A 27,330-nucleotide genomic window follows, 5' to 3' on the forward strand; every position below is an offset into this window, starting at 1 on the left:
TTCTGCATTAATTCTGCCGTTAATGATGTGAGTTGATATGGGATATCTGAGGATTTACTATATCCATGCATGTTTTTGTGCAACACACAGTGGAAACACAGCAGTGGAGATCCATGAGGCAAAAGCAATCTAGTTAGATTTTGAAAAACGTTTATTATTAACTACAGAAAAAGATCAAATTAAGAGGGAAAACATGGACAGAAGGGGAAGAGACATTGTAGAAAAACAAGCAAAATGGTTTCTGAAGGGATTCAAAGCGTTATTACAGCATTTGTTTTTAGTACAATCTGTTATTTTCCAATCAACACCTCCACCTGCAGTGCATTTGAAACCAAGCTTTCATTTTCACACAACTCGACGTCACCTGAACATTCGAGAAAGAAAAAAAAAAGGCTCGAACCTTTCAGCTCCTGCCTTTAATCTGCACTGCTGACGGCGTCTTCTAGAAACTGCAGAGGGAGAGAGTGAAGGCCAACTCTTTGGTACACTGTACTGAACTCTGGACATCTAGTTTGACTTGACTGTTCGGGTGAGAAATGGTACAGGAAGCGATCCAGGTATTAAACAGCATAAAGGTGTCTTCTGCCAACTCGTGCATGAAGCGGAGCAGGAATCTGAATGTTTTTCACATTACGTTGTACCGAGAGCTTTTTTTAAGACATGAGACAATGCTGAAACAGCTGATAACACTTGGAAAATCAGAGATTACAGAGTTTCCTGAAATTTCAGATTTCAGGTGAGTCTCTTCAGACCTGGTGCACAAGTTTAAAATGTATGAAATTTATGCTTTCTAATCTTATACCTCAGCCTGTATACAAATTTACAAAAGTTTTTTAGGATAAAGCTAACAGAGCTAAGAACGTTCTGGTCTCTCATCATGCCTGTTAGCATTATGCTGTTATTAATTCTGAGCACTTGGCACACATTTGACAGCCAAAGGCATAAAAGCTGGCACAGCTGACATGATGGCCAGCAAACAAGAGACAGATTTGGCTTATTAATTCCCTCAACAGTATGTGGTTTTGATGGCAATTTTAAGTGTCTGTTAACATCCTGCCTTCTTCTGCATTTGTAGACAAGTGCAACTTCATTTTAAATCCGAAGGAGTCCGTTATCTACAGCTAAAAATAGAGAATAATGTGGTGCAGAAAAAGAGCTGGAGTCAGAAAAAAAAGAAAGAGCAAGGTCAATACGTCCTACGCAGCCAGTTTAAAAAAAAAAGGAAAGAAAAGAAAAAAAGTCATAAATATAGGGAGAAGACCAAGAGTTCCTTCTATCACCAGTGTAATCCAAATCAGGACAAAGAGTCAGCAGCAGTCTGTCTTTTTATTGTATTCATGGAAGTGTGTGTAGGTCGCCTCAGAGCCATGACAGGAGGGTGCAGGCACAATGCAGTCACAGGGTCTTGCAGACATGAATGTGTTTGTTTACTGTATGTTTTCAGGCCCAGGATCTTCAAACCTAATTTTTCCTTTCACGATATGGAGGGCAGAGGTGTGCGCGGGTGGCCTCTAGGATGTGAGCCATGGATGGGAGAGGCACTGGGCTGCCGTGGCCCTCCTTTCAGGCACCAGGTCCAGCATGGGCAGCAGGAAGCTGCTGAAGGAGTGCGCCTCGTCTTTGGACCACTCATACTTTTCTACCAAGACGTCAAATAAACCCCACGGCTTCAGCTTGGTGATGTGACGCAGGTCGCCTGCGAGAAGAGATTCAAAGTGCTTACTAGCGTGTGACATATTGAGGCAATGTAGTTTACAAAACTATGGCTTTATACAGATAAAGCGTAGGAGCTGGATGCTGGAATAAATCCACTGCACCACCTCTGAAATAGCTGCACAAAATCTAATTTGCAAGTTCTGTCCTCAGACTGAGCAGATGGCTGTTCCCCTGAGCCATCAGGTGCTCAGTCTGAAATAGTAACTTTTGCACCAAATACCTGAGCACGTTTTGAGAGATGAACTGGATTTAGCTGCAGCAAACAGCTGGTCGCCAGGCGGGTGTGTTTACCTTTCTTGGTGAAAAACTCCTTGGAGTATTTGCCTGCCAAGATCAGCTTCCGGGGAACTTTACCCAGCAGCTCGATGATTAGCGCTATGTGGTCTACAGGGAGGTGGACAGACACGCAAACACAGATGATGAAGGCAAACACACACAGCCAGCCATTTCAATGAATGGATGAAGTGCTGGACTCTACAGCATTTACACCAGAAAATCTATAACATCTCATATGAATCAGGCATTCAGCCTGGCTTGGCCACTGCAAAAACCTTCTAGTTAAAGCCTGATGTCTTGGGGGAGGCAGACACTAACCTTCATCTCTGGAGTAGTCTTCTCCAGAGTGGGGCTCAAACAGATAATCTCCAGTGGCAAGCTCGAAGGCCTGAGGACAAAAACACACTCTCAATAACCAAATACGTCAGTGAGCTCAAGGAAATCCTGACTTTCATTTTTTTTGTCTCTTTATCTTCAAGCATGCAACGCTGTGTCAATCTCGTCTTCAAATTTTTAGGGTCTGGATTCATGCTGAGTCTATTATTCTGGCGGCTCCTGATGTGTGGACTCTGTGGAGTTTTTGACCACTACTGTTGCTGCAGAGCAAAGTTTTGATGATCAGGTTCACAGATTTCCTTCGTCTCGTGTCATAAAGTCCTACGGACACATGCATACTGGCAGGATTTCTGCTGACTGCAGTAACAGTGTAGGAGGGGATCATGCCTTGGAAAGTCAATAAATCTGGGAGAAGGAGAAGAGTCGAAGCTGATGTGAACAATACAGGTTCCAAAACATTAAACAGAGGCTTTGCAACCGTTTGATGCAGTAGAAAATGGCATTTCCAATCACTGTTAGTGACCAGCTCCTTATAGCCACAGGTGCTCTGAGTGTTTGTGACTGTGTGTGCATGTGTGTGTGTTTTACCATGCAGGCTGTGCTCCAGATATCCGCTGGTGTGCTGTAGCCGGCTCCTGTCAGCACCTCGAGAGAACGATACTGTCGCGTCTGAATGTCGTCTGTGAAATGTTTGTGCTGCGACAAGAACACAGAGAAATTAACAACTGAGCTGGTGTTTACGAAGAGCAGCTTTTTGAATTAGGCCAGGTTTAAAGGTCAGATCTAAAGCACAGATAAACGTCACAGCGCACAAACCTTTCAAGGTCCCAACGAGTCCTTCATTGAAAAATCAAATGTGCTAATATATATTTGCACTCACCACCCAGCAGGCGTTGCCTAAGTCAGCGATCTTAACCTGCAGCTTGTCAGCATTAACGGGCTCCAGGGGGTTTACTAACATACTGCTTGATGCTCCTGTTCGAGAGGAGAAGGACAGAAGAGGAGGAGGAGGTAGAGAGGCAGAGGGAGGAGTGGCAAAACATTTTAGAGACCTAGGAGACAACCTAGAAACTCTAAGATGGCAGGGCGCTCAAGACTGCAGTGGCTTATCCTGAGAATAAAACTCCCAGGATCACATTAAACACAACAATGTGTGGGTTTGCATTTTGTTGATGATAAATTCACACTCAGAGTGGAGGCTGCTACTGTAGCAGAAAGTGTGCAGTGGAGGGTTTATTATATGTCATATAAATTACAATAGCCGGTATCCTCTAGGTAATTGCTTAGCGGAGGTTGTTAGTGTGTGCTGGGATGATCAATATGCATCAGCCTGACCAGCACAACCTTTCTGATGCAGCCGGTTCACCTCCAGCTCTCACTGAAAACTGCACAGCCCACGCTCTCTCTGCCACTCCGGTTAAAGCTGTACTGAAGGTTTGCTCCTCGTTGTGATGCATGTTGTGCTTATGTGCATGTTCAGGCAAATTCTAATTTATACCAGTTTGCATGTGCTTGAACATTCTGCTGATAAAATGTTATTGCTATTAAATGTGACAGCAGATTCTTGTGCAAGTGACAAAACACACTGTATATTCCACAACAAAACATGAAGCAGTATACACTGTGATGCAGAATTGATCAATTTGATGATAGAATTACATACAAGACATCCAAAACATCTTCATTTGATGCGATTTCAGATCGCAGCACACTTAGTTTAACCTTCATACGGCTTCACCAAAGAGTTGAACTGGAAGATTATATACTGCATCAGTGTACAGTTGATAAAAAAAAGAAGGGAAAACTAACGTAACTGACCATTCTGGCTGTCTTCCTTTTCATCCTCTCTTTTGGTTTCCTCTCGAGTGTCCATCTCCTCCTCCTTCTTCTCCTTGTCTCCCTCCTTCAGCTCCACAGTGACAGAGTCTGGGCTGAGAGTGGCAGGGAGCTGCTGCACCTTGTCGTCGGGGTGCCCGGGCGAGCCGTTACAGGTCTTATACTCTTCTTTGTTGCCTAACGTGTCCTCGGCCTCTGTGTTACTCTCTGGTTGGTTCGCGTTCAGTTGGTCCTCCTGCTCCTCTGTCGACTGCTTGGTCCCTTGTGCCTCCCGGCTGCTCTCGCTCTCCGGTGTGGAGGCGTGGCCGTTGCAGTTCACCTCCATCCTGTTCTCCTCTTCGGCCGCATCCTCCCTCCGTTCGTTTACCTCCGGCAGCTGCTGGGGCTGCTCATCAGGAGTGGAGTCTGTGCCAAAGCAGAGTGTGGATGATTCAACAGTTTAATTCATTTTCTAATGAATGAGACTCTTACAGCCCAAACTCGACCCTTTCATTGATGTCACTGGATATAATCTCTTCTCATTCTTTAAAACAATAAATCACTAAACACATCTGAACAACAACCGCTGTTCTCCGTCTCGATCTAGGATCATTCACCTGGGATAGTATGGCTGGCAATGTCTTGCAGCGTGGCAGACATGGAGAGGGTGGCTGAGGAAGCTGTGTCTTCTGTGGTCTCTGTCGTCGTCGTCGTCTCCTCGTCATCCTCCTCTTCTCCTCCTTCAAGTGCTGCTCCTCCCTCCATCTCCTGGATCCTCTTCTCCAGAAGCTCCGCCTGCTTCTTTTGCTTCTTCTTCATCTTCTTCTTTTTGTTCTTTGACATTTTGGCCATCTTGGCAAAGGGAACAAGAGGAAATAAAAGGAAAAAGTGTTGACTTGACTCAAAATGCATTTTCTCTTCATATAACTAGATCTGGTAAAAAAAAAAAAAACAAAAACAACATAAAATATAACTTACTGGTTTGGGTGCTGGAGCTGTGCTCACTGTAGGAAACGGGAAACATCAGAGGATTACATTAGTGAACGACATATGTGGCGAATCCTTCGCCTCATTATAATTAGTATTCTGTTCAGGTGGCTGAGTTGATTCACACCAAGCTGTACTAATAGACTGTCTCTGCGGCGGCACCCGACTCAGCGGGACTCACACACTCCTCTGAGCAAGCTGGTAATTTCCATAACCAATCCAGTGGTGACTCATACTGACACACGGCTGAGCGCTCCTCTTTTATTAGAAAGCGCTGCATGCTTTAAAGTCAAAACCCACAAGTTTCTGAGCGCTAACATCACACACAGGAGGATTATACCAAAGAGCTGGAAAATCTGTGAATTCCCAATTTATGGCTGGTTTCTATCTCTTGACAATCCAATCTAAACTAACTGATGCGATCGATCAGTGTTTTTAATTTAGTCCAATTAAAAACACTGATCGATCGCAATGGCAATAATTGAGAGCAATGGCTCACATTTCCAGTAAGTAAGTAAAGTGTCAGTCAAACACTGAAAGGCATTGGACCTGCAGACCTCTCTGTTGTCAGCAACATGCCGATCAAACCACAGAAAAGATGCTGAGAAAAGAAAGGTTGTGACCTGCAGAACCCGAGGGAGGTGCAGCGCCAGCCTTCTGCCACTGCGTAGCTTCCGCAGCCATTTTCTTGATGTAGGTCTCGTTGACAGTCAGCAGGATGTTCTCTGGTTTGATGTCTGTGTGGATGATCTTACACTTGGTGTGGAGGTAGTCTAAACCCTGCAGGACCTGCGGTGGAGAGAGGCCAGAGCATCACAATAAAGGCTGTGTTAAAGGTCAATGTTGCCCGCTGAGAACCCATCAGGGGTTCTGTGATCTCACACCTGAATAAGCCAAATACTGCTGATGTGTCTCCTGCTCAGTAAAAATCAGGTAACTCTGATACTACATACAAAAATATGCAAACAGTAACAATAATAGATATTTTAAAGACAGACTGTTCCTGTGTAGCTCTCCAGTACCTGTTGTATGATGCTTTTAACGCAGGGTAGGGGCAGGCCTTGATAGTTTGACTTGATGATCCACTTCAATAGGTGATATCCCAGTACCTCAAATACCATACACACATCTGAAGAAATACAAGGTCAAGGACTAACAGAGCACACCTTCTCAAAGCACTTTAAATTCCAGTTTTTTGTATCTACAGTGGACCTAAGCCAATAAAAATGTATTATATAAACACATAAAAACACCTTTTCCTTGATAAAAAGCCTTTTTTTTCCATTTTCTGTGGGACAGCTGATTTAAAACTTGCATCTGAGAAGTTTAACTATATTTCCTACCGGTGATTATGATGAAATAACATCATTAAGTCTTTCACCCATACCTTCTCCTGGCACATACTTGTGACCTCAGTAACCTCATACGGTTTTCCATGACTATAAGCAGTCTTTCAGAATACAACGTGAAAGTTAACTTCTTTTTCCAGATGATGTCCGGGCGTGCTGCCTGGACACACAGCTGCAGACTGGATGGCGTGGGAGAGACAGCGTCAGTGCATCGGGGACCGTCACACTTAAAGAGGTGCCAAAGCACACAGCTAGATGAACATCTGCGAACCACGAATAGCAGCGCAGTGTGTGAATCTGTAATGAAATGCTGGAGACTTTGGACTGCAAAATGACTGGCACTCAAATTGTATCTTGTCACTGCTGTTTGCATTCAAAGTCGACCACTTTGGTAGAAGCCTGGCTGAGATATGTTAATCTTTAAAAGTAATGTAGACACATGTGGCCTTCGAGCACAACAACAAGGATGAGTAAAATTAATGTCTAGCCTGAGGTGACGCAATCTTATCCTTGGATGTTTGACACCAAAGTAGCTATTTGGCCTGGAATGAATGTAATCAGTGTGTCCAATCCATCCCACTGAGACAGCAACAGCAGGGAAGAGAAAATGGAAGGACGCCATGCATTTAAGTTGCTGTCGTCGTGCTGTTCCCTTCCTTCACAGAATGGCGGCACCGGAAAACCTTCTACAATGTTAACTATCAGCTGGCACAGTCAGAAAACTGGTCAGCCACGTTAAAGATGCTCAATTGTGTACATGTTTAAACAGGCTGTAAAATGTATTTTTGGGCTGGATCACAGCAAAGTGGGATCTATAAGAGCGAGAGTCTGTCCCTGACTGACTGCTGGCCCATCGAGTGTTCAAGTTTCCCCACTGGTCTTTGTGTTGCTCTTTATGTGTCATAACTGCAGATTCACTGAGCGCAGGTGTGGCTCTCCACAGCTATCACACATGTGCACAGATAACACAGTGACAGTAAAATACGTGATATATTCACCACGAGGGAATGAAAACGGAAAACAACATAAAACCTACGCCGTGAGAGGCAGAGACGACTGTAACAGTCGAGCAAAGCAGGAGAGAAAACAGCTCCCAAAGTGCAGAGGCACGAGAGAGAAGGCACCGTTAAAGCCCCCCGCATACCAAAACATTCAACACAGAGTGAGTCACAGACAAACGAGAGACATCCCACAGATAGAAATGAATGAAAGAGCGGGGGGAGTTAATCATTAGAATAGCCAGAATAAGGTCTCTTTCAAATCAAACCTCTTGAGATCTGACTGGAAAGTATTGTTACTGCAACTTTTTCTTACATTCTTTGACTCATATGTAGCTTAACCATGTCATGTGATATGCTACTTCAGAAAACCTTTAGAGCAAATATTACTGAGATCACTCCAGGAAACTGCAGATAAACACTGAATATCCTGGAATTCACATTGTAGACCAACTGACAATCATACGCGGTCCAGCCATCCACAGGGTTTCGCTCTGGAACACATGAACTCTTTCTCGACAAAGGATACGCGTCCCATTCATGCCAGAAATTTTAAAGTCGTCTAGAAGCTGCACCACTTTCTCCCTGTTGGGGTCACTTGGATCCGTGTTTCTCACCTGAAAAAAACCACACACACACGCACACACACACGCACACAGGGTTGTGAAAGTTGTGGGCCCTGGAGTGTGAGTCAGTGTGAAAATATTTATGTCATGGTGACTCATGCGACTTACAGATTTGAGCAGCTTGATCTCATCCAGAGCTGTCTCTGTGTAATGTTCCGCACTTTTCACAACCTTCATGGCCACAAAGCGCTTCTCCCTGAAACACACACACACACACAAAATCAGTCATTTCACTGACCACAAGTAAGCAACATGGTTGATGTTCCTGGTCCTCACAGTGGACCATTATATCCTTATGCATGCATACAGCACTCTTACGGCTACTGCTGGTGATCCAGACCCTCTTTTAGACCCTTCTTTTCTGGATTAAAGCAGTATTACAGCACACTTCACTGCAAGTTTGAAGCTGCTGTGGTTTGGTGAAATCCACTCAGGACCTCTGCAGATCTTTGCGTCATTGTCTGAATGTCAGATATTGAAGTAATTCACATATTCAACAGTGCTAAACTTACTGGATGTCCCAGGCCAGCCACACAGTGGAGAAGTGCCCCCAGCCCAGCTTACGGATCACATGGTATCTCCCATTGAACAGATCTCCAATCTTCACATGGTGATATCCACCTGACCAAAGAAAGATGCAGACACACTAGTACTCCTGTGCGCTAATGCTATGTTTTAATGGCTTCAATATACACACATGTGTGATATGTGTAAAGAGAGCAAGCATGAGAGACGTCCTACCCCTGCAGTAGTCGTTGGGGTCCTCCTGCTCGTCATCATCAGAGCCCAGGATCTCCTCATCCTGCTCCGGGAGCGGTGAGTCTGCCTGACCCGGCTGAGAGCCGCCTCCACGACCATGAGGATCAGGTCTGAGTGGGGATGAGAAACACAGAGAAAGAGGGAGGGAGGGAGTGGAGCGAAAGAGAGAGGGAGAGAGGTGGTAATTGAGAAAAGGAATTAAAAAGACATGACAGGAACGCAAGAGACAGGGAGGAAGGAAAGAAGTGCAAAGGGATGGGGAGTGATGGGGGAAAGGGGGAAAAGACATTGTCAGAACAATTAAGAAAGCAGTTTTCCATTATATGTCATTTTCAGAGGCAAGGTTTTATCAAAAAGCTTACAGTGTGGTTTCATCCAGAGAAACTCATAAGCGCTTTAGTGGATAGGGATTATTTCTTATTTCACCAAAAGTACAAGCAAAGCAAAGATCAGGAGCCAGTTTAATATATCTTTAATGACAAAAGAGTCATGTAAGCACAAAGGGACAGAGAGGAAAGCAGCGAGAAATAATAGAGAATGAGCATTCGATTAAAAAAATAAAAGCTAGGATGCTGAGTAAAACAAATCAAATAGAGTGTGATCATCTGCTAATCCTTTTTGATATAAACTCAATTGAAAACAGCACAAAGACAATACGTTTAATGTTTTACCTCATCAAGCTGTGGAACGCTCCAAAAACACCTGTTTGGATCATTCCACAGGTAAACAGGTTGATTGGTAACAGGTGATAGTATCATGATTGGGTATGAAAGGAGCATCCTGGAGAGGCTCAGTCGTTCACAAGCGAGGGAGTCAAAGTGGTGAGGTGTTTTTTTCTGAAGATTTCTAAACACTGAAACCATCTGGTGGTTGTATCAGTCCTAAAAAGGCTGACAGGAGCACCCCTGTTGCCCAGTATTGGTCAATCCATTCAAATTAATAATCAGTTTAGTGCCAAAGTGCCACATTGCATATATGATTAAGAAATACATACATGTAGCTACATTTTATCTTTGACTGGCTAATCAATGTATTTGTGGAAAGCAATGACGTTATGTACCAAAGGTTTATGCACCATGTGACCTCAGAAAGCCTGGTACAGAGTCACTGTTCGCCTGTGAAGGACACAAACACACCAGCACTGAAGTGGATCAGACCAGCTAAGTGTCCTGGTTCGCAGAGCTGCTGCAGAGCGGGACATTTTCAACTCATAAATCGTTTCCCACCTCTTCCTCTCCTAGCTTGAGAAAGTCTTAGCAGTCACAAAGAATATCAGCTGACACTAAGGGAGCTCAGTAAGTTGACTCAGTGACAGAACACTTAAACTTTTAACAACCATCTCCCTGATTGCAACAAGAGAGCATAAAAGCTTCATAATACTTTACTATGGCCTACAAAATCTGAGGGGTTTTCCCCAAAAATGTCTTTCCACTTTTTCCCTAAATCCACATTTACTCCATGTAGAAAACACAACATCACATTTCTTCTTCTACACATTAACTTTAACTCAGATCATAGTCCTTTCAGCTTTGAAGTATTATTGAGCATATTTTTCTTCAAACCTACCTACTGTGGCCGGAGCATCACCGCAAAACCAAACAGTATTAAACTCCTTCAACCAAGACCTAATATCATTAAATATTTATCGTATTGTTGAATAACTAATGGTGATTCTACGATGCTTAAATGAGCATACTGTGTTGTGTGAATCTAAACATGGCGGGATACATTATTAAAACCTTTCCTCCAGTAGTTCATATAAAACAGCTCATTGGAGGGTGACAGAGACCATGTTTGTTCCCATGAAAAGACTCACAGACAAGATTCAGGCTAGAAATCAAACATGTAAAACAAGAGGCAGACGGTGAAGGTGCAGCATGTAACTACAACCAGTACACAAGAGGAGACCATCTACCTGGTGCAGCTGCACCAACTATTAATTGGGAACACTACATACTCCACCTGAGGCAAATTATTGTTTCACATCATCATCTGTTCCTTGTTTTAGGATCTATGGAGTAAACGACTTGTTTCTGGATCAACTGAATAGCTTCGGGTTTGTTAGACTGACAACATTCTTAGTGCTGTCCATGGTGCTGAAAGCAGAGACTGCGCTGTCTCACTGAATGCAACCACAGAGTAACAAACATATCATGTAACACCCAGGAATCACATCGACACCTTTGAACCAATCAATAACATCAGTCCAGTTTTAAGAAGAGCACAATAATAACGCATCATGCCCAAAGTTCTGTCAAGGTTCAATCAGTGGCATGGACAGATGGACCAGTGCATCTTATATATTCATCATATAGTCCTTTCACACAGTAAATGACCATAAATAATGCACGTACAGTAGGTAACAACAAGGTAACAATTTTGGGTATTGTCAAAATAATAATAATAATAATAATAATACTGCTGCCAGTACAATATTTTGTACTGGTACTAACAAAAATCAAATATATTTCATATATTGTTTTTTTTTTACAATACCTTGCAGTGCTGACAACAATCAAAACTTTATGTACACATTTCATTTTTATCTCTCAGCAAAATACGGCCAAATACATGTTTAGCTCTTTGCTTTCTTTGTAATGTTGTGCAAAAACCAAAGGAAGCCAATGTAAAACACATAACTAGGAAAGGCTGAAAGATCGAAAGCCAATAATCCGAGCAAACATTCCCGCGCCAACACAGAGCATTACTATCTCACTATCTTAGCTCAAGAGTCCTTATGATGATTCACTGCATTACAGCAGAGGCCTGATCATGGTGCACTGTGGAGGTAAGAACAGCTAACAGAGACACACACATCTTCACAGCCATTTACAAAGCACATCAGTCCTGCGTGCTACACATTTTGTGATAGCGAGTTAAACAGTAAACACAGGGTGGCACTGAGGAGGATTTGGAGCTAATAAAAGCAAGTCGCATATGATCTCTTAAGCTCTGAGAGGGTCTAAGCAGATGACTTTGCCACATAGCCTCTGAACAAAACTGTTTACTGCTTTTACAATCATTGCTTCTAACACAGTGGAATTTGATAGTGGAGGCAAAAAAAGGGTTTGATGCTTTGGGTGAGGATACTTTGTTGAGATCTGCCTGCAAACAATGTCAACGTCATTAGGATTAATATGACTAGTTAATCAGTTCATTGGCTTAAGCCTGAGCAGAAGGAGCACTTTGGATGCATCTCAGCAAAAACATGCTTACAAAGCTGTGTCATGCTTTGCCGCCTGCAGAGCTCAACTGTTTGTTACCGTTCCTGAGGGGGAAAAAGGCAATTAATTAATGCTGAGCTGAAGTCAGAGGTGCAGACAGTAATTAATAAAATCGGTCCTTTACTATTTGGCAACAAAGGGCTTGGAGTCCAAGAAAGTCTAAGATTTTTTAATCAGGGTTTTTGATGCAGACACCAATATCAACATCAGAGAGGACACTTTATAAAAATCCATCGTGTACGTGCTGCAACTACTGTTTGCATATAAGCTGCATCAGCTATATCTGCAATAATTCAAACACCAGCCATGCTGGAATGCTGATATATTTCTAGCTCATGTTTCTAGACGGCAAAAGATTTTGATTATTATTCATTCTGTGATGTTTATTCTTCATAGTCTCCCATCTGCTGTGAGATTTTTCTCTCAGTTCTTCAGAAGAAAAAGGTGTCACTGGAGCGGACATACCCACAATTTTTCATTTGCACAGAAAACCTAACCACAGTGCTACAATTACTTAAAGACGAATGTGCTGCCTTCTTGGCTTGACTGTGATTGTGGCTTAAACAATTTCAGGCCTTTCTTGCAAGAACACTGTCAGCCCACACACTGTGCAGCAAAGGCAAAACAACACTACATTTGTTAATTTACTCGCATACACACAGAGTGTAGAAATGTAGTGAAACACTACATAAGTCAATCTCTGCTCATCCCAAAGGCTTCCAGTGCCTTTCCTGCTCGCTGTGTCTCAAATACTAGCACACAAAAAGAAAAAAAATGATTCAATGCCAAATGAGTTTTGAAAACATTTATCATTTATCACCTTTCTTCCCACAGCTCCTTCCCAAAGATCAAATGATGACAAGATGAAATCAATACGAGTAAACAAAAAACTGACTGAACCTTCATATTGTATTTTTAATAAAATGAAAGAAGTGGGAAAAGTTAGAAAAAAAAATGAAGATAAACTCTTGACATTACTGAAGAAAAAGACGAGACCGTTGACTGTACTGTGTACTAAAAATTCATTTTTGCAAAGAATACTAACATGCACCGTTGTCACTGAATGTTGGCAGAGCAGAGTAGCTCCTGTATTAGGCTGCACATTTTTGTGGCCTGGCTATCTTGAGCTCCAATACATTGATGACCACAAAAAAAATAAAATAAAATATTGTTTTAAAATTTTTTTTTTTACTAAAAATAGACTAAAATGTTTTTTTGTTGGCTAGAATTCATTGAAAATGAGAAGGACCTTTCGATTATAGGAGGAGGGCTAGATCTAAACATAGCTGCCAAATGAGTACTAATTTCAGTAAATAAAGAGCAGAAAAAGAGATGGAGGATCTGAATGGTGGAGGTGAGAGGGACTTCTGCATGAGAGAAAACTGCAGATATGCAGAAAGCAAACATACACATAATAGAGCTGTGCGACATGACTATATATCATGTGAGGACAGAAAAAAATGTCCCTTCATATTATGCGCTCACGTTTATTTCACTGTGTCACAAATCACACTCTTTCAGACTTTATTTTTCGTCTTTTGCACGGGACAGATGCAGGCAGGAAATTTGCATTAAGGCATCACAAACATGGAGCGTGACAATGACACAAAACAGGGTGAATCTGACCAGCCAAGACAAAACAAGGAGCTCGTACCTACAAGAGGGGCTTCTTTTGTTGCATTGACGTGGTTTAGTTATGAAAACTGACACAGACCAGAAAACCGTTTTCTTAGCAAATTATGCTACAGAAAGGTCCCGCGAGGACTGAAACACCACTCACCTCTTTCACAAACTGCACAAGAATCATGTCAAACACACTTAGTTAAAAACTTGCACAAAGGTTCTAAATAAAAGGAGAAAAGTGATCAAATATAAGTAAGTCCCTGCTATTTATCGAGTATATAAAATTCAAAATGCAATAAGAAATAGGCCTATACTGGTGGTTGTTTTATACTAAATATTTTTCCATTGAATTTACAGAAAATGTGCTGTATCGTGATGTATCATTATTTGGACATGAAATGACCTATATCAGATATGAGATTTTGGTCATATCGTATAAGACATATAAGATATAAGAATTACATGATTCTGAACTCCACACATTTAATCTAACAAGACTGTAGATGATCGTGCCTCAAGACCATGCATCCAAGGTTTTTTCTCACTGCGGTACATGGACAGTTGGACAGAGACAGTTTAATGTCCTCTGATTGTCAGACAACCCGCTGATGAACACAACGCAGGATACTTCAGTGACTTCTGCAACACTCGAAACACCTGGAGCTGTCTCGAGTCAACCTCAGTCTGTGGTTGTCACGCCTGCACACACTCACACATAAGCATCCTGCTCTTACCTGCAAGATGCACGGATGCCCATGGGACGTGATGGAGGAAGGAGGACGGGAGAGAGTACAGGTGTTAAGAAACCCTCTCACTCCATCGGCCAGGAGAAAAAAACCCCCAGCAATTAGAAGACCAAAAGAGAGACAAGGTGAGGGATGGAGAGTGAAAAGTAGAGTGGAGGAGCAGGAGAGTGTGATGAGTGCTGATAAGCCAGAAGCAGAGATTATAGAGGAAGGGGCTGGCAAACAGAAGAGAGCAACAAAAAGAGGAAAGAGGATGGCAGGGAGCAGAGCGCAGGGAAGGAAGAAGAGGAAGAAGAGAAATGCCGAGGCTCTGCTGTAGGCTGAGTCCTGGAGCAGAAGGCACCACTGCACACTCGCCGACTCTCTCGCTCACTTTTTCTCTCACTCTCTCTCTCTCTCTGTCTGACCGAGAACTCTCCTTGGCTGTCGTCAGCCTCTGGTCCGGCCCCCTTCACTGACAGCTGGGAGATGATTGGATGATGCAGTCCAGCACTGCATTGCAGGTGAGGGACGACATCAGTCTGCCCCCCTCCTCCTCCTCCCCCCTGTCTGACCAAAACAACACCATTCCTGCTGCCCCTCCTCTGTCTGTCCATCATCATCATCATCATCATCATCATTCCCCCCATCTCATGCGCCTGCCATTCCAACAATGATTCACTCATCATTTTCTTTTGCACCAAAACAGCAGTGTTACTCAGACTGTTTGTTGCATTAAGCCCCAGCCTTTACAAGGTTTGCTCCCCATGCTAAAGCGGTGGGTGGCCCTTGTTCTTCTTCACAATCTCAGATGAATGGAAACAGATTAATTATTTATGTAACATGTAAAAAAAACGCATTTTTAAAAGAAACTTGTGCTAGACGTTTTATTTGTTTTTTAGTCTGTGCACTGACTGCACACTGCAGAAGCTTCAGAGGACAACACCACACCACCGGAGGCATGCGCCCAAAATGTTTGACCTCCCTCGCAGCTGAATCACAGTCGCGGCTTCATTTATAGAGTGATTTATTTCAAAAAAGGATTAATTTATGCTTATCATTTGGCTTCAAAGACTTCAGAAGAGTTGGTGAGGGCTGCATGTGTTTTCTGACGTCGGCCTGGACTTAATTTATCCTCAGTTTATTTTTCTTATCAGTGCTTTACTCATGTAATCAGTTTCACTGATTACATTCCTTTACTTTGCTCATTACACAAAGCTCAATTTATTCTCTAGTCTGAGCTGTGGAAGAGTTAAACAAACACCTCCTCAGTCAGAGCCAATGTCAGACACCAAGCTCTTCATTACGAGGACCAAGTACCAATCTGAGTATATTAGTCACCCACGCTTGCGTCAAAGATATGTCTTCATTATTATTAGTATGTCTGAGGTTTTTGCCAATCTAGCAGTGGAGTCTGACGGTGATGTTGGTGGCTTTGTTTTCACAGCAAGATATCTAATTAACCTCAGTATTATCAAGGAAATGCAAGATACCAAATTAGATAATAAATCAATACAGTGCAGCCATTCCTCCTCACATTCAACTATTATGATGCCATTTCTGCAGCTCCTTGCAGATAAGCAGCACCTGTGCACCAAATGACCAGGTGCAGACATGTTCTGGTACACTGTGGGAACTTAAGTATTTGGTCAATACCATCCATTGTCCACATTTATGCATTTATGAATAAATGACAAGTTGAATTTTATGAAAAACTACCTTATGTAAATACTAACTACTCCCAAGAACATCTCCCAAGAACATCTGTATGTCCTTAAAAGGTGTGTTATCTGAAACAGACTTCATTTACTGATGTAGAGTAGAAGTACAAAGGAACTGTATGCACCAGTACTATGCAGATAGATAGTAGTAACAAATAGTAATAGTCAGTATTTGATTTCATTTTGGCAAGGTAAAAAAAAAAATCCAAAGAGCCTGAAAGTGAGCAATAAAATCCAAAAGATTAACTGGATTAGTCATACATTTTAATCAGTGTGTCTAACAAGTCCACAGCTGTGCACATGTGAGGTGTTTACTGACCAACCGGCTCAGTGGTTACACGTAGCACCTCAAAAGTTCTCTCCTCCTCACAGCACAGATTGCAACTTGGTGCAATTTTGCAACTGTGGACTGATCCAGGTGATTTTTGAACATATTAGTGGCTCATTGTTTGTTTGTTTGTTCAGATATGTTACATTCTTCGACTGTTTCCAGTTTAAATGGAGCAGTTTCAGGGCCCTGTTCTAGAACGTGCTGTCTCACCGGGGTTGATTAACAGAACTGAGGCATCATTAATCTGATTAGTTACAGCTTTGTTTTTCCTGTCACGACAAATCAAATTTGCTGTGAAAAATGTCTATCTGACAGCACTTGGAAGCCATTTTTCATTATTTTCGAAAATCTAATGAAATAGCAAAATTTTTAAAAGAAATCAAATAAATATTTGCTTTAAATAAAATAAATGGTCATAAGAAATGGTTTAACTGCAGTCTGGGCCACATTCCTCAATAGAAAAGTGACTGTGCCAATGAGCACTGAAATCTAATACGGAACCACAAGCACTTGACATCTCCATCACTCCTGTGCACACATCTGACATGACAGAGTGTGTCAGTGTCTCCTGGTTTCTCCTGGCTGTATTGTTTCCACCCATCCAGCCCTATCACGTCTCGGGAGCACAATAAACAAGGGCACAGAGAAAGAAAGAGCTCTTGGGGATGGAGTGTGGCCAAAAAGTTTACATCCTCCTCTCCTTCTCCTCCCCTTCCTCCAGATAAAATCAATGCTAAGTGCCCGGGCAGCAGAATGAAACAGCAGCACTAGGTAACTGTGCTGAGGGTGCAATGCACGCAAAGTGTAAATGAGTGTGCTGCAGCACCTTCACTTTAGCACCCCAACACCTGCTGAAAGTAAGCACATCATGCAAGGTGCCGTGGTTTTATCTTCATGGCAGATAGCCTGTTACTGACATATACAAATAAACATTCATGCTATTTTTCATATGCAGTGCTATGCAGGTTAATTCTGGAGGATACCATCTAAATTCCCTTCCGCACCCTGAAATGTTGAGGACCATTTCCTGCATGGGGTCGGGTATGAACGGGAGCAGGGACTGATATTTAGGGAAGTCTGTACTGCCACTTTCCCACATCAAGACCTAGCAACTTTTCAGGGAAAATGCCCGTACAGCTGTGCTGCGAATGAAAGCAGTAACACTGCAGGGTCAAGCACGTAAAGGGTATCTGATGATCCATCTGATGAAAGACACTGTCATGTGGAGTCAGCAAACCAAACACAAGACTCACTTACAGTTGCTTTGCTGATGCTTTCATACATGATAATGATGGTAACTAACAAGCAACACAAGTTCTTTTGTTCGCAAGCAGTGACACCGGACAAAAACAGCTACTCGCCTGCCATGTTCCGGAAAATAATAAGAAACATCTTCTGCCATGTATGGGTACCTCTGGATGTGCACCATCGTTGTCTTCTTCTCTTGGTTTTATGGCAGTTTGCATGCATAAGTGTTCCATTACCACCATCTACTGGACTGTCCCTTGCCCCACCTATTCTGGCATTGCCATGGGACATGTAAAGAGGCACAGGATGGAAATGTTCCTGAATGTAGCTGCAAGTGTGAACAGTGAAAATCACGAGCAGTGCCTGAAAGGTTATGCTATGAGTGAAAGGGGCTTTAATAGAGACAGTGTTTCATATTAGAGGCACACATTAATGTATAAAGAGGGCCTCTAAGCAGAGACTGCATGACTTAAGTGACACTAAATCCTTGTATACACTAACAGCACCATTCAACCCACTGTAGGTTTTCCTAGGTCACAAAAACAAATGGCTTTACAAAGCCTGGAAAACCCAACATCTTCATTGCCAGAAGCGACAAGCTTCCCCTTCAAAATCAACACACGCAAAAATACTTTGGTCAACTGATGGGGTGGGAAAGAAGTGTAGTGGTTAACCTGCAGGGTAAGGACAGAGAGCAAGGCTGAGAAACAGAAGGGCACAGAGCTTTAGTGGGCTGCAGATGATAAAAGATTTGATGGGTTATGTAATGAACTGCAGCTATGGCTGGGAGAGAAGAGGGAGAGATAAAAAGCAAAATACAACAGGGAGCGACTGTGCTGGTAAATATTTTGCAATGCTGGCTATTCCTGTTTGGTCTTCTGAGCGCATGTCGCCCTAAAATTACATCGGAGGCACGGAGAATAAGGGAGAAACAAGTGGTTTCATGTCTGAAGTGATGCCAAAGAAAATATGATACTGTAATGCACACAGTAAAAAGAAAAATGGGTGGAATAATCTCGTTCAAATGTTGGCAGCACAAATCCACCTGGGACATTATCACACGCCACAAAGCTAAACACATGAAGCAGGTAGCCCTTGTAGTACCTCTTAGAGCAACAACAGCCAGCATCTGCTGCTTAATGAAAAATGAATCAGCCCATCAGTAAGTCAGCCCTGTGCAACTATGTGTAAACTGGTATCTGGGATGCACACACACACACACACACACACACACACACACACACACACACACACACACACACACACACACACACACACACACACACACACACACACACACACACACACACACACACACACACTACTACGATGAAAAAACTCCCACCATCACAGATACAACAAGCAGCACCGACACTAGACGACTCATTTACATCTCCTTTCCGTCACCCTGGCCTCCTCTCTCTCATACACAAATACAAGCAGGCAACTTATTGCGCTACTCACTTGCATGTGAGACCAGTGGCTAGCTTCACCACAGCTGTGTTGATGGAGAAGATCCAGTCCAGAAGCCACATGACCCAGAGGACACAAGGCTAAATCTGTGTTACACACCTGTCTATACTGAGCTGAACTTGTCAAAAGGGACCAGGTCTGCTCTCCTCTCCCCTGGCTTTTCAACTGAACAGTGGCTGCTGCGTCCTCCCGGCACAGCAGCCACAACAGAGCGACTGACACAAGAGAGTGGGCGGGAGGGAGGGGGCGTGACGGGTGCAGTGGCAAGAGAGGGAGAGAGTGAGGGGAGTTGATTTATGCTTGGATGCTTGCCACTTGCTTGATGGTTATGGACAGAAAATCTGCATTTTTGGTCCACACTTTATGATTACACACTGAAAACTGCTGCTCTGAGTCAGCCTTGAAGTAAACTTTAAATTACTGCACCACAACAAGTGGAAGAAACTATAGCCTTGTAATAGCTGCAGAGATTAGCCTCGCAGCTGTGAGTATGAATGTAGGATGTGATGAAGCTGCTGTGTCAAAGCCATGCAGCTATTTAAAAAGAGAAGCACAACCTTTGGCCAACCCGGGTATTCTCTGAGGCGATTGTATAACGTGGTAATAGTCATCACTTACTTTAAAAAGGCTGGCAAAGGAAACAAGAAAATATCACTTTTATGACTCATGAAAATAAAAATAACATTTTATTATTTTGCATGCTCTTCCACCCTGAGTGAATCACAAAGTGGTGAAGAAATTAATTATTCAGCCCGCTTCACTTCGAAAATGTTGTGATGTTGAATAGGGATGCACGATATCTGTTTTTTAAAACCGATACCGATAACCGATAACTTTCAGCTCCTAAAGGCCGATACCGATAACCCATAACACACACATATACCTAACATCATCAGTCAACAGTTTTGACTCTTTAAATGAAGAGATATTTATTTTTCCAATGAAAAACTATTGGTAAGCCTCTCAAACATGTTCTTAAAGCTATCAAACAAACCTATTTGATATCTCACATCAATTTAAATAAGGTGCATTACTAACTGATATAAAAAATAAAGGCTCCTTGAAATGATGCAAATACATGCATCAGGATTACAAACTGAAAAAGTGTATTCCAGAAGTTTCCAAAAAATAAATATACATAGAAAATTAATGCACTGGCACAAGTTAGATTCAAACATTTCTATTTAAACAAACTGAAAAAGTGCATTCCTCAATGACAACAAAGATAACGCACAGTGCATATCGTACTGACAGAAGTTAGAAGACGGCGCTCTTAAATACTCAATTCTGATTGGTCAATCGCGAAAATTCAGCGGTGTTCCTAACAGTCAGACTAAAGGGGTAATTCCTTAATGTACCAAGCTCAATAACAAATCGCCAGCTGATTTGAGTGGCATAATATGGAGCATTTTCCGTACATTATTTTTAATTTGTTTGGAGAGGACCAAACACTTGGCTGGAGAATGATGTCCCCAGCAAAAAAGACGAGAAAAGTAAAGAACAACGCTGGACCGACACAGGAGCGATATTAAGACACAAAAGACTTGAGGACGCAGAGATTGACCAGATTGAAGCCGACAGACAGGAAACAAACACCAAGAGAAACACAGCATGGACGATCGGTCTGCTAAAGGACTGCTTAGTGGAGACAAAACTGGAGACAGATTTTTTAATGTCTGACGCTGAAAGCAGAAATCAGCTGATGTAGGACTTTTATCCATCAGTCCGAAAAAATAGCGGTAAACCAAACTCTGTCTCCAGCTACGTCTCTCTCAGGTCGGGGATATCCCATCACTTCTCCACATTTGACATGATTTCGCTGAATATCTGTCAAGAAATAAGTTTTCCTGCCTGCCGTCCTGCGCACAGTGAGAGGCGGTTGCTACGCAACGTACGTGTTTACATCACACTGTGACATCACACAGTGACGTCACACAGTGACGTCACACACTGACGTCACAGTGACGTCACACACTGACGTCACAGTGACGTCACACACTGACATCACAGTGACATCACAGTGACGTCACACACTGACATCACAGTGACATCACAGTGACATCAGAGATAACACGGTGACATCACACGGTGACATCACACACTGACATCACAGTGACATCACAGTGACATCAGAGATAACACGGTGACATCACACGGTGACATCACACGGTGACATCACACGGTGACATCACACGGTGACATCACACAGTGACATCACACGGTGACATCACACGGTGACATCACACAGTGACATCACACAGTGACATCACATGGTGATGTCAGTGACGTCACGCTGTGACATCACACGGTGACATCACATGGTGATGTCAGTGACGTCACGCTGTGACATGACACGGTGACATCACATGGTGACATCACACACTGACATCACACTGTGACATCACATGGTGACATCACACACTGACATCACACACTGACATCACACTGTGACATCACACACTGACATCACACTGTGACAGCTGGCCAAAACAACAACAAACGGCTGCGCGTCCACGAGTAAACGGCAACTGGTGGTGTTCTTGTGGACAATGTTCATCGATGACAACAGAGGAGGAATGCCTCTGTTGCTTAGAGTGGGACTTGCGGCCAGGAGATACGTGTTTGTTGTTGTTTGGCCAGCTGTTCCTCTCTCTGCCTCCGCATCCTCCTTTGAACGAGCTCCTCGTCCGTGTACTCCGGCTCAAAACGGTAAAGACGTCCATCGTAAACAAAGTCATCGTCCACCACCTCAGAGTCCGAAAAATATTCATCCATTTTGTGAAAAACAACAGTCGCAAACTACAGCTAAACTAGCCGACCGCCGCAGAGTTACGTGTTTACTTTCAGAGCTGCTGTGCAGTGAGAGCGGTGACAGGCAAGAGTAGAGTCATTTTAAATCAATAAAATATGTTTTAATCACTATTTTGTGTCACATTATTGAATGCTTTAGTAATAAGCCGTGTTCTAAGCTTCTATGTCATCCTGAAGGAAGATACATGATCCCTTACTTAGACTTATCTATGTAAACAAACTGAAGAAGGGCAGTCCATAGTAAGTCAAGCACCATCACGTCCATGATTAAATCTTCAATAACCTTAGCCCGTGGGTCATCTTTGGCAAATTTCTTGGACTTTTCGAAAGCCTCGCCGCCGCATAAGTCCCAGTGGCTTCTTTGTGGCTGGCTTGCTAACGTTAGCGTTTTTAGCAGGCCGGGCGTCCTCATACGCTTTCCAAACTCCGTCAAAGCGGTGGTTATGTTTCAGGTGACTGATCGGGTATTAAAGCTTGTGCCATTTCTCGCTCCTAGTGGAACTCGCTTGGAACATTTGTTACGAATAACCAGCGAACAATCTTCTTCGGAAACTTTGAAGAAGTCTGAGCTCTGTTTTCATAAGCACGCTGTGCCGCATGCTGCATTCAAGGTGTAACGTACATTCCCCCGTTCCCTCGTGTGCCAGTCGTTCTTTCGGCCTATTTAAGTTCATGTTTCTATTTTTTGTGTGTAACATGTGAAAAAATACTGCGAATGTTAATTCAAGTCAGCACCTAGCAAAATTATGACCGAGTTAACGAGTTGTTTTCTGGCATGAGGGGGTATTCTTGATTTTTCCCAGTGAGAAAGAGTTTTTCTGATTATGCTAACGTCACTTGAACGCAGCATTCACTGCAGGCCATTCGGCTCTCATTGTGGGAGCGAGGCACTGCCGTGCTGACAAAAACACATATGTTATCGGGGCTGTTCGTCATGATATCGGACTTATCGGAATGACATCATAATTTCCTGTTATCGGCCCGATAACTATCGGCCCAATAATTATCGTGCATCCCTAATGTTGAAGCTTTAGGCTCAAATCAATCGACACTCATTACCACATGATGACAAAGCAAAAACACGATTTCAGAATTTTTGCTAATTTCTTAAAAAAAAAAAATCTGAAGTATCACACTGACATGCAGTATTCAGACGTATAACTCAGTACTTAATTGAAGCACCTCTGGCAGTCATTACAGCCTTCAGTCTTCTTGGGTGTGACACAACAAGCTTTGCACACCTGGATCTGCCATTCATCTCTGCAGATCCTCTCAAGCTCTGTCAGGCTGGATGGGGACTAGGGCTGGGTATCTTTCAAAAACATTCAAAACCGTCACCGATACCTCGACTTCGAAACCAATTCCCGAGTGATATTTTTTTCGATACCACTTCTAGAAAATCCATTTTAACAAAACGAAAATTACACCTAACGAGGAAGCTGGAGAAACTGCACTTTCTCTGCACTTAACTCAACCTGGATAACTGGACTACAATGAAGAAATTGATGGAATATCTGCACAGTACTGAAGTGTATAAAAATACAAACAACTGCTAAAAGGAACGTTAATAACAAACAGTTGTGGGCAGCAATATGCTACTGTAGCATCTAGTCTGCATAATCCAACATGATGTTTGTTGGGAACTAGTGGCAAAGTGAAACATCTAACTTCTAAAGTGCAGCTAGTCAGACTCATCAGAGAAATATTCCACCCTGTCAACTTCAGGACAATTCTCTCCTTTTATGTGTCAGGAACACACTGCACTCACTGACGAGCAGATACAGGTCAGCTGCACTGGCTAGCTAAGAAGCAGCATAGAGTTCAATTAATTATACATGCAGATAAGCAACTGACAGTACAAACAAACAGTGAGCCCCTTCCTTCTCTGGGAATAACAGAGTTTTTCCTGCATGCCTCTGTACTGAATGACATGGATGAATTTCATTTTTTGTTACTTGATAGTATTGATCAGAATCAGAAACAAATTTCTGCAGGTAGAACAAGCAGGTGACCTGAGGACAGGCCACAGTGGGTTTGTGTGAAGCTGGCTCATTTGAATCAGTCTAGTACTTGGTCTTTTTGTTTTTTAGTCACTGGCAGTGTTGTCATACATGGGAATTAAAAACAATTGTTTTTGTTGTTACTGTTTGCAATATTGTCCATTTCGCTCTGGTTCATTTCTGTCTTACAAGCCGCTGACACATCAGGATATTTCTGACCACATTAAGCCTGAGGTAACATTCAAGCATCAATAAGAACAATGACATACCAAGTCTGAAAATGTAAACACAGTTTCGAAATGAACAGGAGTTCATTGCCACCAGCTCATAGAAATGTCACCAATAACTTAATTTATGTCATGTTTTATGCCTTCATTTAATCAGCCATACTTCTTTGTTCAAAAATGTAGTTTTGTCAACAACAAATTATTTCATCACAGACACTGAAGGCCTCAATAGTACTGCTCTTTTGTGGGCGTTGTATTTGTCATATAAGTGTAATCAATGGAAATTCATCCTATTCAGCTAAATATAGTTGAGAGAATGGCCAACTGTCACCCTAAACAATACAGCTATTACAAAAGAAACTTGTTAATATGGCTGGACTTTCTTTTACCACAAAATAACACATAGCTCTTCCAAGTAAGGAAGGAAAAAAGACATTTTTGATGTTCCTTTTCAGTTCTTGAACGCAGCCCAACCCTGGACTTGTTAAACAAGATTTGGCACCGGCTGCAGCACGTCCATTGTTGGTATTTTCTAGGACTCAGCAAGAAGTAATAACTTCCAAATTAAGTGCTGGCAGAATTGGCAGTGCTACTACATTTGTTCCTGACACATATGTTGCTGGCAGATATATAACATTTAACATCTTGCAGGCATCACTAAATCAACTCTACCTCAATTACACACACAGTGAAACAGCTTCTTTTGTGCAACTGATTGGATTGTTGGTTTAATTTGGTTCATATTCATATTGCCATAGCAAAAATTAGTCTCTCATCGTGAGTGTGTGTGTGTGTGTGTGTGTGTAGCATTTTAGAACTGTAATGGTATTACTAAGTACTCGTATCAGTACTTAGTATCGGAATACACCCAAATGTAAATACCTGTACTTGGTCTGAAAAAAGTGGTATCGGTGCATCCCTGGTAACTTCAGCTAATGTTCAAGGTACATCATGTGTAACTATTTATAGATTTGGAAAAAGTGATTGTAGCTACATTTGTCTTTATCTTTTATGTTGAAATGTCAACTCAAGTCCACTTTAGAGAACCACTCTGAGCAATTTGCAGAGTGGCTCTTATTATAGCAAATCAAGCACTCAAAGTACTTGACAGCACTGTGCTTGCACACAGTCTTTCAAGTACTAATAAACAACTTCATTACTATCCATAATGTACTTGTGTGCTTGAATATCAAAGTCCTTAGTGTAATTTTGTGTCGTCATTTTCATCACATCCTAAATTATAATGCAAATGGAATGCAAGTCACCAACTTTCAGATACGCTGGTGATGTTGCATGCACCAAAAGCTCTCTCTTAACACACACTGACACGTTGAATGGTGTGGAGTGGGACAACATTTCACTTTGTTAAATGATTAAGAGACAGTGTACAGCCAAATGAGAAGATGCAGAAGAGAAAAATGTGTGAATTTCCTGCATTGTGTGTAGGGACCAGAGAGAGTAAACAGTGACAAGAAAACAAGCAGGAGGTACTGTTCAGCTTACTTTTTGCCAGGTTTCCTGGGCTTTGTCCTCTTCTTCCTTGCTTGCATTGCGAGTACTAAAAAGTAGAGAGAAAAGAGACTAAATATAACACAATTAGTAACTCCGAAGCACGCAGGCGCTGCGTGGTTGCTCAAAGCTGTAATGGCTATTTCGTGATTTCGGAAGAGTACGTGGTGTGCTCCGGGCAGCAGGTGTAAAAAAAACAAAACAATACGATACCGTAGTTACGGGTTACATTAGCAACTCAGAGTGGCTAACAGTTAGCAGGTTACTTAGCTGGAGTAACTGCCCTCCGAAAAGCTAAGTAAACTGGCCTGGGCGGTGTGTTGTCCCATTTAAGAGGTATTTTAAGTTAGCTGCTAACAGTAACGTGGTGCGTTTGACTGCGAACATCACACACTTTGCCCATTATCGCGCCGAGTCCTGATATATTTGTTAACAGCTTTATGAATGCTGTATCTTATTTTTAACTGTCACCGGGATAAAAGTTTTGGCGCAGACTTGTCCGCGATCAGATGCTAGTCTAATGGCTACAGCTAGCATACCGTTAACACACACATACACACACAGCAGAGCGCATGGTGTACTTTTACTTTTCATCAACTGTTCCGTGGCTTGTTACAGTTGTTAAAATCACAATGAGAGTTGAACTGGCACAGAAATGTCTGGAAATGTCACGCGTGTGTGTTTGTCGTACTGTGTGTAAAAAGCATTTAGGAGTAGCTAGTTAAAACGTTACCTTTTCTTTCCATGCTGATAACCAGGCAGGAGATGCGCTGCGTTCAGGAACAGTTGGAAATGTCGGAACTCTAAAGTGCGCGAAAATGAACGACCCAACAAAGTCGAGCTGAAGGGGGCGGAGTGTATAGAAACTGTCAGCAGCTCATGGTATAAATGATATACGTGGTATCTTTTGACGTAAAAATTAAAACATTTACCACATACATGAACACTTCTCTCATAGCCGTTTATTTGTAAGTGCTGTACATCGAAAATCTGAGACATTCACTCCCTCAAAAGGATCCATGGATTGCCATGGCTTAATTGCTATTGAGAGTCTCAATACAAAAATAATGTGCTGTGGTAATTTTAGTAGAAATACATACAATGTAAGGACAATATAAACTAAAATAATAAAGATCTTAACACTACATTTTGACACAAGGCCACAGCATTTCATAATAATAACAGAACTGCCATATTAGTTGATTTTGTACTTCAGTGATGCAAGTAACCTAACAAGGTTTTCAATTAATCAAATATACCCAAAAACAGTTTTGTATGTAGATACATTTTGCAGTTACTGTCTAATTCTTTCACATTCTACAAGTCAGATTAAAATGAAAGAGAGCCCTGTCCCCGAAACAACAAAAAAGCAATGAAGTTTGCTAACATTAAGTAGTTTAAGCAGGTTTGTCGCCATACCTGACCAAGTACGCTTTTGTAAGAGCAGGAATGTGTTATTTCCTCTTTCAAGAGTCACAGTCTTGCTTAAAGTCAGAATTTTGACACAAATTTTTGACTCAAAGACTCATTTTAAACATTTACTCAGTGTCTCATAGTTTTGATTTACCATGAGTGT

The 27,330-nt window shown here is 42.3% G+C and overlaps 1 protein-coding gene across 1 annotated transcript; it reads right to left on the reverse strand.

The window, feature by feature from the left end:
- Positions 1-140: 140 nt before the first annotated feature.
- Positions 141-26,546, reverse strand: srpk1b (SRSF protein kinase 1b). The gene is made up of 16 exons (XM_041950366.1): positions 26,488-26,546; positions 25,749-25,803; positions 8,845-8,972; positions 8,616-8,724; positions 8,212-8,299; positions 8,007-8,094; positions 6,153-6,259; positions 5,754-5,919; positions 5,122-5,147; positions 4,761-4,995; positions 4,147-4,569; positions 3,209-3,303; positions 2,917-3,024; positions 2,311-2,380; positions 2,008-2,100; positions 141-1,696 (listed from the first exon to the last, which is right to left on the reverse strand). The coding sequence occupies exons 1-16, from the start codon at positions 26,498-26,500 to the stop codon at positions 1,512-1,514; spliced, it is 1,989 nt and encodes a 662-aa protein (XP_041806300.1). The 5' UTR covers positions 26,501-26,546; the 3' UTR covers positions 141-1,511.
- Positions 26,547-27,330: the final 784 nt, after the last annotated feature.

This window comes from Chelmon rostratus, chromosome 2, assembly GCF_017976325.1.
Source record: "Chelmon rostratus isolate fCheRos1 chromosome 2, fCheRos1.pri, whole genome shotgun sequence".
NCBI classification, from domain to species: Eukaryota; Metazoa; Chordata; class Actinopteri; order Chaetodontiformes; family Chaetodontidae; genus Chelmon; species Chelmon rostratus.